The sequence below is a fragment of the Lithobates pipiens genome, unplaced genomic scaffold (assembly GCF_037356315.1).
Source record: "Lithobates pipiens isolate NorthernLeopardFrog02 unplaced genomic scaffold, aLitPip1_a1.2 Scaffold_28, whole genome shotgun sequence".
Taxonomy (NCBI): domain Eukaryota; kingdom Metazoa; phylum Chordata; class Amphibia; order Anura; family Ranidae; genus Lithobates; species Lithobates pipiens.
The window spans coordinates 70,682,460-70,696,194 of record NW_027507789.1 but is presented as its reverse complement, the minus strand read 5'-3'; the positions used below and the strand labels follow the sequence as shown (position 1 = coordinate 70,696,194).

Genomic DNA, 13,735 nt, shown 5'->3' with positions numbered 1-13,735 from the left:
CTATTGAGACCCACACTCTGAAGAAGCGTGGGCTGTCAGGTTCAGTAGTTTCTACCTTGGTTAATGCAAGGGAGCCGGCCTCCATAATTATATATTATGGAGTCTGGGAAACCTATATCTCCTGGTGTGAAACTAGGAGCTGCACCCCAGGAAATAGGTCAAGGGTAGAATCCTTGACTTTCTGCAGATGGGGTGAGAAATAAGGCTTAATCTCCGGTTAGGTAACCCCTGAACCCTTGGAACTTGAATTTAGTTTTGTCGGCATTACAAAACAGCCTTTTTTTGGGCCGATACGACATATTCCCTTGGTCCTTTTTTTGACAAGGAAATCATTTTTTATGATGCCCTTCTTGCAGCAGATATGGTTATCAGAATTGGCTGCTCTTTCTTGTAAAGAGCCATATTTTTATTGTTCACAAGGATAAGGTACTATTGCGTCCTCATCCTAACTTTTTACCAACGGTAATCAGGTTTTTATCTAAACCAGGATATTGTTCTACCTTCATTTTTCAGGAACACTGTTCTATGGAAGAAAAATCACTACATTCTCTTGATGTGGCGAGAGCAAAGTCTACTTAAAGGCTACTGCTCAGATTCGGAAAACGGATGTTTTGTCCGTGTTGCCTGAAGGTCCTAAAAGAGGACAGGCAGCATTGAAATCTACTATTTCTAAATGGATTTGACAAGTAATCGTTCAAGTATATGGTTTAAAGAGGTAGTTCTACCCTCCCAAATCAAAGCGCACTCCTCTAGGGCTGTTAGTGCTCCGTGGGCAGTGCATCACCAGGCCTCCACAGCTCAATTCTGCAAGGCCGCAACTTGGTCTTCAATCCATACATTTACCAGATTCTATCTGGTGGATGTAAAAAGACATGAGGATGTCGCCTTTGGGCACAGTGTACTGCAGGCAGCAGTATAAATCCTCTGATCTCATGGTGCCCTACTTTGGTTGTGTCTCCCTCCCCTCAGTTGGCATTGCTCTGGGACATCCCACATAGTAATTACTATGGCTCTGTGTCCTGTGATGTACGATTAAAGAAAATAGGATTTTTTATAACCACTTACCTGTAAAATCCTTTTTCTTTTGCAGTACATCATGGGACACAGAGGTCCCACCCCTCTTTCTAGTATACACGTGTATTGCTCCCAGTAGTGAGAGTGGGTTATATAGGGAGACAACTTCCTGTTTAGTGTGTGCCAGTGGCCAGCACCTGAAGGTGGACTATAACCCACATAGTAATTACTATGGCTTTGTGTCCCGTGATGTACTTCAAAAGAAAAGGATTTTACAGGCAAGCTGTTATAAAAAATCCTATTTTTCCTGCAAAATTTCAGAAAGACAGACCGACAGCTATTATTGTTTCTTGGATTTAATTTGATATGTCTTATGACAGACAAAATTGGTATTTGCTGTGTACCTGCTAGTACCGACAGGATATCAATCACTTGTAACAAAATGTATTGATCTCATTGTGCACTGGGGGACACAGCAGATCCCTGGCATGCTTTGCCTCTAGGAGGACACTAAACGAATCAAAAGGCACACCTCCTCCAACTGACTATATCCCTAATATATGTGGAGTAAGTTAATTTTATCCTAGCATCTTTAGGAAGTAAAACATCTCTTGAGCTCTGTTTGATCACAACATTGATGTGGCACTTGGCAGTCCCAGAACTGCAGCGGTCACCCTGTCCTCCGGGTGCAAGTCTCACTCCATGGAACAATAACAAAATTAGGGGGTGCACACCACATAGATCAACCACATCTGCTTTTAAGCTGACAGAGACTTCAGCTACATTCCCTGCATCTTGACCATGTCCCTCTGATGTGTTTCACCTTGATTGGGTTTAGTCATCAAGGTCACCCTGTCCTCAGTGCCATACAGATCACCCAGATTTGGAGATACACTGAAGCTTTAACCTACCTGCAAATAGAAAGCTTTAGAGCGGAGAGTCCCTTTTTATTGGTGCTAACTAACCTTCTGGGACTGGAGCAGCTATCTTTTTCTCTTCTCATAAGTGCTTTTTTATGTTTTCTATTTTCTATGCCTAGGAACCTCTGCCTGTATCTTGATAGAAGATATGCTCTCCTAGAAAATATTTGTGTACAATGCTTATAGTACATTCACAGTGCTCTGAACACTTACAGTCCACTCTTTGCAACTTTAAGCTACCAAGAGTAGAACATTCTTATAACATGCAAGTGAAAGAGTTACATCACTGGCAGCCCAACAAAAACTGTCCAAAGACGGAAAATAGATGTAAAAGAAGTGCATGTATAATAGTGAGAGGGCTTTAGAAATGGAGTCCTGTGCTCAGCTCTCTTTTTTTTAGCAGCTAGTTCTGCACTCAGATCAGTTTTCACCTGTACCTTGGTGTCCCAGGCTGCAGCACAGTGGGTAAAAGTTCTGCACCTGGCGGTTTTGTCTAAAGGCTTGCCCCAGCACCTGGTTGATATGGCAAATCAGTTGGACCAGGCTGCCAAGTACATATGTGATGCTTGGACAGACAACAAATACTTGTTCACATCAGCTCTGTGGCTTTGAGAACAATGCTCTCTAGCTCAATTGTTTGTAGATCAAATTTACAAGAAGTCTCTGTTCAAGATCAGCTCAAAGTTAGGTCCATTGGGAGCCAAACATCATATAAGGTATATATTTTTTTTTCTGCCACTACTATATATGACTGCTTCCTATCCGTCATTGTTTTCTAAGGATGCCAGTGATGTCTCCCAGCACTCATTACTGGTGTGGAATCCCCGGTCATGTACACCGAGGGTTGGGGTTAGCATGACATCACTGATCAAATATGCCACATGATCATATGTGGGCAATGACATTGACCAAATGGGGTCACGGCCATATTTGGCAATGACTTCACCCAGAAGATGCTGCCTCTTTGTTTACATTTAGCGATGGGGCCCTAGGAGATATAATTTGAACTGAACCAGTAAAGTGACAGGATTGGGTGTGTCTTTCAGACAGTGGGGTGTTGTTTTTTTTGTTTTTTGTTTTTTATTGAGCCTCATTCATTGATTTATGAGGCTCTGCATCACTGGAAGATGTGATTTAATGATACAGGTGTCTCTATTGCACTGGTATCCCATTTGAGGTGTTCTCAATTCAAACAAAAATCCTGGACATCACTAACTGCACTTGTAAGTAAATGTAGTTCTTCTGTGTCTGTTTAAAATCCAAGTCGGTTGCTTTACATTTTAGAACTCAAAGCACACACATATTGTGCATGGCTAGTTAAAGTTACATTATGGTGGATATGATTTAATTTGCCTATCCAATATTCATAGGGATTTGGAATGATCCCCAGTCTTCTGTTTGTGTAAGCACAAAGGGATTGATAGTCCTGATGATACTCAGGTGTGCCTTTTGAGTGGCAGCAATTTATTACATTTTTTTTCATATCTTCTTGTCAAAGTAAAAAGGATTGATTTTGTCCCTAGTTTTTATTTCACACACACATGTACATAGAGAACAGGTAAATGCAAGTCCACCTGAAATCCTTAAATTTTCCCCTCTGTTTTCATACAGGCATACTCCCAGGATGCATATCTGAAAGGCAATGAGCCATACCGTGGAGGTGCACATAGCATCCCTGCACCTCCTCCTGCCTTCTATCCATGGCGAGGTCACCCTCTAGAGTCTGCCTCTGGGTACCCAACAAGCTGTAGGTTTCATCAGTCTAACTGTGAGGATTTTCCATCTGTCAGGAGTCCCATGCACAATGAAGTTCCAAGCCCTGCTCATCGCAGTGACTACTCTAGGCCTGTTGCTAATCCTCTCCCTCCACCCCGACCTTACATGGCTTCTCCAGCTGCATCTGACCGATTCAGAGGGCCAGGACCCCCGTACAATTCTGCCCATGGTTGGACATCCTGCCATCGTCCAGAGCAACCAAACAAAGTTCCTTTTGAAGTGTGGGAGAAGCCAAGTGGCCCCCGCATGGTAAGTCAATGGGAACGACACCAAGCACTATGTAACTGGATGTCCCAGCAAACTCCTCACAAGAGGGGCTCTGCCCTGCCCCCCAGAAGACGTAGTGCCTCACAAGACCGACTGGGAGAAGTCACTCGGCAAGGTCATCAAAATCACTGGCCTCAGAGTGTTTCACAAGATACCCTTCACTATCCTCTTGATAATGATTCCTGGAGCCACCGGGCACAGTCAGACAATTATTTGTCCCATACTGGTAGGTCTATGGAGAAACTGGAGTTAAGTGCTTTAATATCACCCCCTTATGAACGGCCTATTTGGTCTTCAGAGAGACCTCCTCAGACAACTCAGAAAGTGTCCCATCCTCCCACATCACAGCCTGTGGTACTTGCTTCCAGGGAAGTAGCAAAATGTGTGACACAACCCTCTAGTTCCGGTGACTCTGGGTATATTGGGTACCGGAGTTACAGTCCCTCTTTTCAACGTCGGACTGAACACCTCCATGCTTTTTCCTTCAGAGAGACAGGATTTAGTGGTCTCCCTACCTTTAAGTCAGCACATTGTCCATGTTCTCCCTCCCCACCTGAAAGGAAAGAACCATCTACAAGTGTCAGTTCAACAGATGACAGCAGTGCCACAGAGGAAAAGAGAGAGGAGGTGGTCCTCAGACAGAAGCCACCTTCAGGACGAAAGCCTCCAGCATCTGTGCGGCAAGTCAATGTACTCTTTCCAGAGGAAGGGAAAGATGTGGAGTTTGCCCCTTCTGCACGAAGAGAAGAGATGTCAAGTGAGCGACCCTCACAAAGGTTACCCCCATTACCATTTTCTGAGGAGCCCCTAGCATCCATTCCTTTTATTGGTAAGCTTTCCTGGGATATACTGTATATTACTTAAAGTGTTTGTAAAGGCAGAAGATTTTTTATCTTAATGCATTCTATGCATTAAGATAAAAAACCTTCAGTGTGCAGCAGCCCCTCTCTAATACTTACCTGAGCCCATCTCGATCCAGCGATGTTACATGAGAGACTCGGCTGACCAGGGCTCTCCCTCCCGATTGGCTGAGACAGCAGCAGGGCACCATTGGCTCCTGCTTCTGTCAATCAGTCAGTCAAAGTCAGCCAATTAGCAGATGGAGGGGGCATGGCCGGGCTGCAGCTGAATGGACACACACCGCAGTGGCTCGGCTCGGGTGCCCCATAGCAAGCTGCTTACTGTAGGGGCACTCAGCAAGGGGAGGGACCAGAAGCGACGAAGAGGGACCCGAGAAGAGGAGGATCTGAGTTGCTGTGTGCACAACCACTAGACAGAGCGGGTAAGTAGAACATGTTTATTTAAAAAAAATAATAATAATTTGACTTTAGTATCACTTTAAGCAGAACATACAGCAAAAAAGACAACAGGTTTACCAAACTCCTGCTCTTCCCAGCTGCACATACTGATCTTGCCTTAATCCCTTTCAACTTCTTTGGGATACTAGATGCGTAGAAAAATACCTGTAATATATGGGTTTGGAGCATGTGACTTACTAACCTTCATCACACGTTAAATTGCTGTAATTGGCCGCTCAGGTACCCAGAATGAAAGCGGTATTAAACCCAAAAGCAAACATTTATTATACTGCAGCTTACCGGTTCTTAGATGTGACTTATGTATTCGGTTCCTTTTTTAGGCTTCATTTCTTATGTTTTTATCTGGTGATCCAGCCAGCAAGTCTGTTTTTCAAAGCACAAATTCCCCAGCAGAATTTATTCATTTACATGAATAAGACAAACCATCGAACACTGGCAGGGATAATTAAAATGAGCATATTTTATTTATTAATGCAAAACCTTTATTCCAAAAGTAAAAAGATTGTTTGCTATAACTGTTTTGATAGTGTGAGCTGGATTTTGGCTTCAGTTTGTTAGTGGTACTAAATATGCTAATATATTTAACGCTACCCTCCTCCCAGACTGACAATGCTGCTGTCGGCTCTGCCTCCTATGGTCATTCCTCCAGAGTTGTGTGCCACTAATACAGGAGGTGTGTTCTTGGCTAGATCACCCGATGAAAATAGAGGAAACAAGACTTTGAAAAGAAACTGATTCAAACCACCACATCTAATGCTTGGTAAGCTGCAATATAACACATTTTTCGTTTGGGGTTTAATACCTCTTGAAGGTGGCAGGAGCCCCCTTCACTATATTGCCAGTAGCTTAATGGAAAAGTTGGGAGGTGAAACCTTTTGCTTTGCCATGCAAAGACAAATTGCTCACTTTTATTTCCTGACAAATCACTGGTCTCTGAAACAAAGGAACATGCTTTTATCTTTGGTACTCTAAATTTACACTCAGTCTTTTTGAAAACACAATTATGTCAGGAGAGGAAGGTGTTCTCACAGGTTCTTGTTATAGCAGTAGAGTATGCCATATATGTATATAGATCGCACTTGTCAGATTTTATGATCCAACATTATACAGTGCCTTGCGAAAGTATTCGGGACCCTTGAACTTTTCAACCTTTTGCCACATTTCAGGCTTCAAATATAAAGATATAACATTTTTATTTTTTGTAAAGAATCACCAACAAGTGGGACACAATTGTGAAGTGGAACGAAATCTATTGGATTTTTGAAACTTTTTTAACTAATAAAAAAACGAAAAGTGGGGCGTGCAAAATTATTTGGCCCCCTTGCGTTAATACTTTGTAGAGCCACCTTTTGCTGCGATTACAGCTGCAAGTCTCTTGGGGTATGTCTCTATCAGTTTTGCACATCGAGAGACAAATTCTTGCCCATTCTTCCTTGCAAAACAGCTCGAGCTCAGTGAGGTTGGATGGAGAGCGTTTGTAAACAGCAGTTTTCAGCTCTTTCCACAGATTCTCGATTGGATTCAGGTCTGGACTTTGACTTGGCCATTCTAACACCTGGATACATTTATTTGTGAACCATTCCTTTGTAGATTTTGCTGTATGTTTGGGATCATTGTCTTGTTGGAAGATAAATCTCCATCAACAGGTTTTCATCCAGAATGGTCCTGTATTTGGCTGCATCCATCTTCCCCTCAATTTTAACCATCTTCCCTGTCCCTGCTGAAGAAAAGCAGGCCCAAACCATGATGCTGCCACCACCATGTTTGACAGTGGGGATGGTGTGTTGAGGGTGATGAGCTGTGTTGCTTTTACGCCAAACATATCGTTTTGCATTGTGGGCAAAAAGTTCGATTTTGATTTCATCTGACCAGAGCACCTTCTTCCACATGTTTGATGTGTCTCCCAGGTGGCTTGTGGCAAACTTTAGACGAGACTTTTTATGGATATCTTTGAGAAATGTCTTTCTTCTTGCCACTCTTCCATAAAGGTCAGATTTGTGCAGTGTACGACTGATTGTTGTCATATGGACAGACTCCCACCTCAGCTGTAGTTCTCTGCAGTTCATCCAGAGTGATAATGGGCCTCTTGGATGCATCTCTGATCAGTCTTCTCCTTGTCTGAGCTGAAAGTTTAGAGGGACGGCCAGCACCATCAGTCATTTAGGACAACATTGGATCATTCAGAGATCCTCGCTGAACTTCTGGAGTAAGTTTGCTGCACTGAAAGTAAAGGGGCCGAATAATTTTGCATGCACCACTTTTCAGTTTTTTATTTGCTAAAAAAGGTTCAAATATTCAATAGATTTCGTTCCACTTCACAATTGTGTCCCACTTGTTGGTGATTCTTCACAAGAAAACTAAAATTTTATATCTTTATGTTTGAAGCCTGAAATGTGGCAAAAGGTTGAAAAGTTCAAGGGGGCCGAATACTTTCGCAAGGCACTGTGTGTGTGTGTGTGTATATATATATATATATATATATGTATATGTATATGTATATATATAGATATAGATATAGATATATAGATATATATTTATTACTTTTTTTTTTTTTTTAACAAGCAACCTTAATTGATAGCTTCTGAATCCAAAAGGTCATTGCTGTGTTTGCTCTGCTAGAAGATAAAGAAACCTAACAAAGGGGTCACCTAAACATATCTGAATTTCCAGAATTGCAGGGTCCATAAGGAAGCACCAATTTAAATGTATCTGATGAGCACTTTTTAAATGGAATTTCCCTTCACATTTTACATTTGCTTGAACTGTGGGATGAAAATATTGTTTTTAGGTGCAAATATTTATAAATTCTTCTCAATTCCTTAGTGTTTTGACTGCTGATTACCCATCTTACTTAAACCCCGCTTTCTTCACAGATGAGCCAACAAGTCCAAGTATTGATCTGCGAGCTAAACATGTCCCAGCCTCCTGTGTTGTATCCAGTGCCATCAGCTCTGCCCCAATAAAATCTACCAGCCCTTCTTCGCCAACATTCAGCTTTCCTGTCAGTCGTCACTATTCACAGGACTGCAGTAAGTACCCTTTTAAACTATCATGACATGCAAAATAGACTCAGTAAGCTTATTTTAGGCCTTCCCTTGTTTTCTGGGTTATCAAAGTGAGATTTAGTACTTCAGGTGCATTCACACATCTGTGAATTGGCATAAAATCAACATAATATTTATATAATGATACATTAACAAAACATAACGATGGTTACATCCTTTAGCTCAACATGTTTCGTGACAACCACACTTCTTGAGAAGATGCCCATGGTAAAATTTGCAAACCAAAAAAAACGCTTTCTAGAGTATTTTAAAAAATTCTCTCAAAACTAGGTAAAGGTGGAGATGATTTATACATACACAGTAGATGTTAATAATTACAACAATACTTCCAAATCAGCTATATACTGATCTAAGATAATGCCTCCAAATGGAAACCACTGCCAGGTGTCTGGCTCGGGAGTTGTGGGGCAAAGACATGGCACCTCAGTGGGAAAACCGAGGAGCAGTACCTGAAATTATATGCATGGGATTAGAAAGCCTATTGCCCATCAGGAACAGAAGAAGCCTATTAAACATTAGACATGTGCAATTCGTTTCATTACAAATTTTTTTAACGAATTAAAACAAATTCTGAAATATCCGACTCAATGAAAAACCCGTTTAACAAATTTTTCTGAATTTACAAATTTCTTTATTTCGAATTTATGAAATTTGGAAATCTGGAAATTAGAAATGAGAAAATTCGGAAATTAGAAATTTTGGAAATTCGAAAATTTGTAAATTCGCAAATACAAAAATCAGAAATGTGAAAATATGAAATAATAAGTAATAATAATAACTTAACTTAAATTATAGGTATTGGAATTTCCTTTCAAATTTGTCTGTTAGCATCAGGGCTGACTCTGCCCTTCCTTCTCTGAGCTGGAAACTCAGCTGTCGGCTGATTGCCAGCTCTCATCTCTCTCCACAGTTACCTAGCTGTTCCTGATTCTGCTCATCTGATCTGCCTACTTAAAGCTGCCCGGCTCACTTCATCTCTGCCTTCTCTTTGGTCGCATCACAAGAAACCATCTCCTGCGTACCTGTTTAAAGACGGTCTTTGCTGAGATCCCTTCTGGCGCCTTTGCCTGCTTGCTGTTCCACTTGGATCCCTGACTTCTGGCCTGGCTGATTTACCCGATCTGGTTACTGAACTCTGGCTATGCTTTAACTATGCTTACTCTATTTACCTTCTTTTTTTATTATTATTAAACAAGTGTGATTTAATTGTACTTCTGTCTTGGTCTGATTCATGGTTTGTGACAGGCCATGAATTCAGAAGATACAGTCAATCTACTTGTTCTGCGTATCACCCGCAGTCTAATGGGGCCACAGAGCAAGCCAATCAGTCCTTGGAGCAATTCCTATGTTGCTATATTTCTGACCATCATAACTGGTCAAGACCTATTACCATGGGCAGAGTTTGCTCACAACAGTACCTTGAATTCTGCCTCCCAATTGTCTCAGTTTATGGCAAATTATGGTTTCCAACCTTCCATGTTGCCTGACTTGTTTCTTCTGCAGAGTATTCCTGCGTTAGAGGAGCATCTCTATGGTCTTTGTTCCACTTGGGTACAAGTCCAGGAGGCTTTGCGTCATGCTAATGATAGGTACAGACTCCATGCCGACCGCAGACGCCTGCCTGTGCCTTCCTACCAGGTTGGGGACAGGGTCTGGCTGTCATCTCGCAACCTTCGACTTTGTGTTCCCTCACTGAAGTTCGCACCTCGGTTTATTGAGCCTTTCCGTATCCTTTGCAGGATTAACACAGTGGCTTACGTGTTGGACCTTCCTGCTAGTATGCGCATCTCTAATGTGTTTCATGTCTCATTATTGAAACCGTTGGTCTGCAACCGATTTACCTCCTCGGTGCCATGTAATCGCCCTATACAGGTTGAGAACAATGAGGAATATGAGGTACAATCCATTGTTGACTCCCGTAGGTTCAGTGGGTGCATACAGTACCTGGTGCATTGGAAGGGGTGCGGTCCGGAGGGACGCTCCTGGGTCTCATTCTCGGACGTACATGCCCCTACCCTCTGTGATTTCCATAGACTTTTTACCCTCAAGCCTGGTTGTCCTCCTCCGAGGAGTGGTCGTTGAGGAGGGGGTACTGTCAGGGCTGGCTCAGCCCTACCTTCTCTGAGCTGGCCAATCAGCTGTCGGCTAATTGCCAGCTCTCATCTCTCGCCACAGTTACCCAGCTGTTCCTGATCCTGCTCATCTGACCTGCCTACTTAACCACTTTCAGACCGGGCCATTTGGCTGGCCAAAGACCAGACCACTTTTTGCGATTTGGCACTGCGCCGCTTTAACTAACAATTGTGTGGACGTGGCTCCAAAACAAAATCGACGTCCTTTTTTTCCCACAAATAGAGCTTTCTTTTGGTGGTATTTGACCACCCCGGCTTTTTTTTTTGCGCTATAAACAAAAAAGGAGCAACAATTTTGAAAAAACTCATTATTTTTTACTTTTTGCTATAATAAATATCCCCCAAAAATGTATAAAAAAAATCCTTTTCCTGAGTTTAGGCCGATACGATATTCTTCTACATATTTCTGGTAAAAACAATTGATTGGTTTGTACAAAAGTTATAGCGTTTACAAAATAGGGGATAGTTTTATGGCATCTTTAGTAATTATTATTTTTTTTTTTTACTACTTTATTACTAGTAATGGCGTGGAGCAGTGATTTATTTATTTATTTTGTGACTGCGACATTATGGCGGATACATCGGACATTTTTGACACATTTTTGGGACCATTGTCATTTATACAGCAATCGGTGCTATACAAATGCACTGATTCCTGTGTAAATGACACTGGCAATGAATGGGTTAACCACTAGGTGGCAGTGTAGGGGTTAAGTGTGTACTGTGTTTCTAACTGTGGGGGGCGTGACTGTGTTTTACACTTCACTGATCTCTGCTCCAATCACAGCGAGCAGAGATCAGTGACACTGCTGCTAGGCAGAACGGGGAGATGCTTGTTTACTTTAGCATCTCCCCGTGAGACGATCACGGGTATCCCCGCGGTGATAGAGTCCCTGGGACCCGCGATCGAACTCACAGAGGTCCCGATCGTGCGATGGCACTGCAGAAAATTTAATGGGACGTACCTGTACGCGCATTTGCCTGTTCATGCCATTCTGCCGATGTTTATCAGCACTGGTCGGGAAGTGGTTAAAGCTGTCCAGCTCACTTCATCTCTGTCTTCGCCTTGGTCACATCACAAGAAAATGTCCTGCATACCTGTTTAAAGACTGGCTTTCCCTTCTGGCTCCTTTGCTTGCTTGCTGTTCTACTTGGAGCCCTGACTTCTGGCCTGACAGGATTACCCGATCTGGTTACTGAACTCTTGCTATACTTTGACTACGCTTACTCTATTTAACCTTCTTATTTTTTATTACTTAACAAGTGTGATTTAATTGTACTTCTGTCTCGGTCTGATTCATGGTTTCTGACAGTGAACGTAACGCATTTGAATTTATCCCAAGTTAAGAATTTTCCGAAATAACGAATGTAATATTCTATATACGAATCTAATATCTAAACTAATGGAACGTAATGAATGAATAATAAAGCCTTTTAATTATTATTCATTTGTTCAATTCCATTTGTTTAGATGCGACATTCATTGTTTTTCAAAACTTCGGATAAATCTGTATTTTGTTACGTTCACTAACAGCCAAATTTGAACGGAAATTCCAAAGCCGATAAATTAATAGTTAATATTAGTTTTTAAATTTATGAATTTTTGAATTTCCGATTTACTCATTTCTGATTTTACGCATTTTGGATGTTCACATTTCCGGAATTCGAATTTTAGAATTTATGCATTTCGGATTTTATATTTTTCGAATTTACGGATTTTAGAATTTCTGTATTGCGAATTTACGGGTTTTTTAATTTTCGAATTTCGATCATAACGAATGGCCGGAAAAAAACACAAAACTAATGAAATGGAAACGAACTAAATTTTCGGCAGTGTACATGTCTATTAAACATAGACAAAGTGACCTGTGTGCAGAGAGTGCAAACCACCAGTAAAAAAAAAACATGAAAGTGCTAGAATGTTGTACTCCTAATGAAAATAAATATCACATCATCTCCTTCCTTTACCCAGTTTTGAAGGAATTTTTGAACATATTCTATGAAGCAGTTTTTTTGGTTTACAGATTTTACAATGGGCATCTGCTCCTGAAGAATTGAGATTGCCACAAATGATGTACCCATCATTATGTTTTGGTAAAAACTTGGAAGCGTGGAACCTATAGATGAACCATTATATTGATTATATGCTGATGTGTTTACAAATCAGCCTGCTGTTTTAAAATGATCTTATAAAATTGGGCAATATATGTTGTTTAATGGGATAAAGATTTATTTTCAAAGGTTGACTATTCCAAGGACTTCATCTCCATATTAGGCTATAAACAAAACATTACTTCCTGCTCACAGCAGTTTATGAAAAGTTGCGAGGGAGTAAAAAAGTCAACATTAGCATCACTCTGGAGGACTCTTTTAAAAATACTCCAAATAAAGGTTGCACCAAGTAAAATTAAAATACACCACCAAAAAGCTTGCATTGATTCATTCTTCATCTCAGATCTGAAGGGAATGTATCATTGCAAAAAGAGGAAATGCCTTACTTAGAGCCCTTTCACACTGGGACAGCCGGGAGTTAGCGGCACTTTACTGTTGTAATTTTGGCAGCTAGCTGGGTGCTTTTAACCCCCGCTAGCCAAATAAAGGGATCAAAGCGCCACTGCCGAATTGCTTTGCAGGCTCTTAGACAGCGGTGCCCATTGATTCCAATGGCAGAAGCAGTGGATACACCGCTCCCGCCCCGCCCAAAAGATGCTGCTTGCAGGACTTTTTCCAACGTCCTGCAAGCGCACCGCCCCAGTGTAAAAGCACTCGGGGTTTCACACTGGAGCTTCAGGGGGTGAGTTTTTCAGGTGCTTTACAGGTGCTATTTTTAGCCCAAAAGTGCCTGAAAAACGCCCCAGTGGGAAAGGGCTCTTGCTGTATAATTTTCAACCATGGTCCAAAAACCTTTAGGGATGGGCCAGGGAAAGAATACTCCGTTTAGTAGCTATTCATCAGAGTATGTGGTGAACTGTTTAACATGTCCCTGTAACCCTATTTGGGTTGTTCCAAACGATCACTTAGAGTCCATTCACACAGGGGCAACTCCTGATCCGACTTCAGGTCGCCCCTAGTCGCCTCAGGTCGCCTCAGGTCGGACATTTAAAAAGCAATGTAAGTGAATGAGAGCCGTCTTAATGCACAGTACTGAAGTCGCTCCGACTTCAGAAAAGGTTCCTGTACTACTTCTATCCGACTTGTAGGCGACCGGTACCCATTGATTTCAATGGAGATCGCCTCCAAGT

General features: G+C 41.7%; 1 protein-coding gene across 3 annotated transcripts in view; it reads left to right on the top strand.

The window, feature by feature from the left end:
* Positions 1-13,735, top strand: part of ARHGAP23 (Rho GTPase activating protein 23) — a 343,140-nt gene that overhangs the window by 157,969 nt on the left and 171,436 nt on the right. For all 3 annotated transcript variants that reach the window (XM_077459396.1, XM_077459395.1, XM_077459394.1), the window contains exons 7-8: positions 3,546-4,806; positions 8,170-8,325. In XM_077459396.1, coding sequence (XP_077315522.1) covers positions 3,546-4,806; positions 8,170-8,325 — 1,417 coding nt within the window. The remainder of the gene's footprint in view (positions 1-3,545; positions 4,807-8,169; positions 8,326-13,735) is intronic.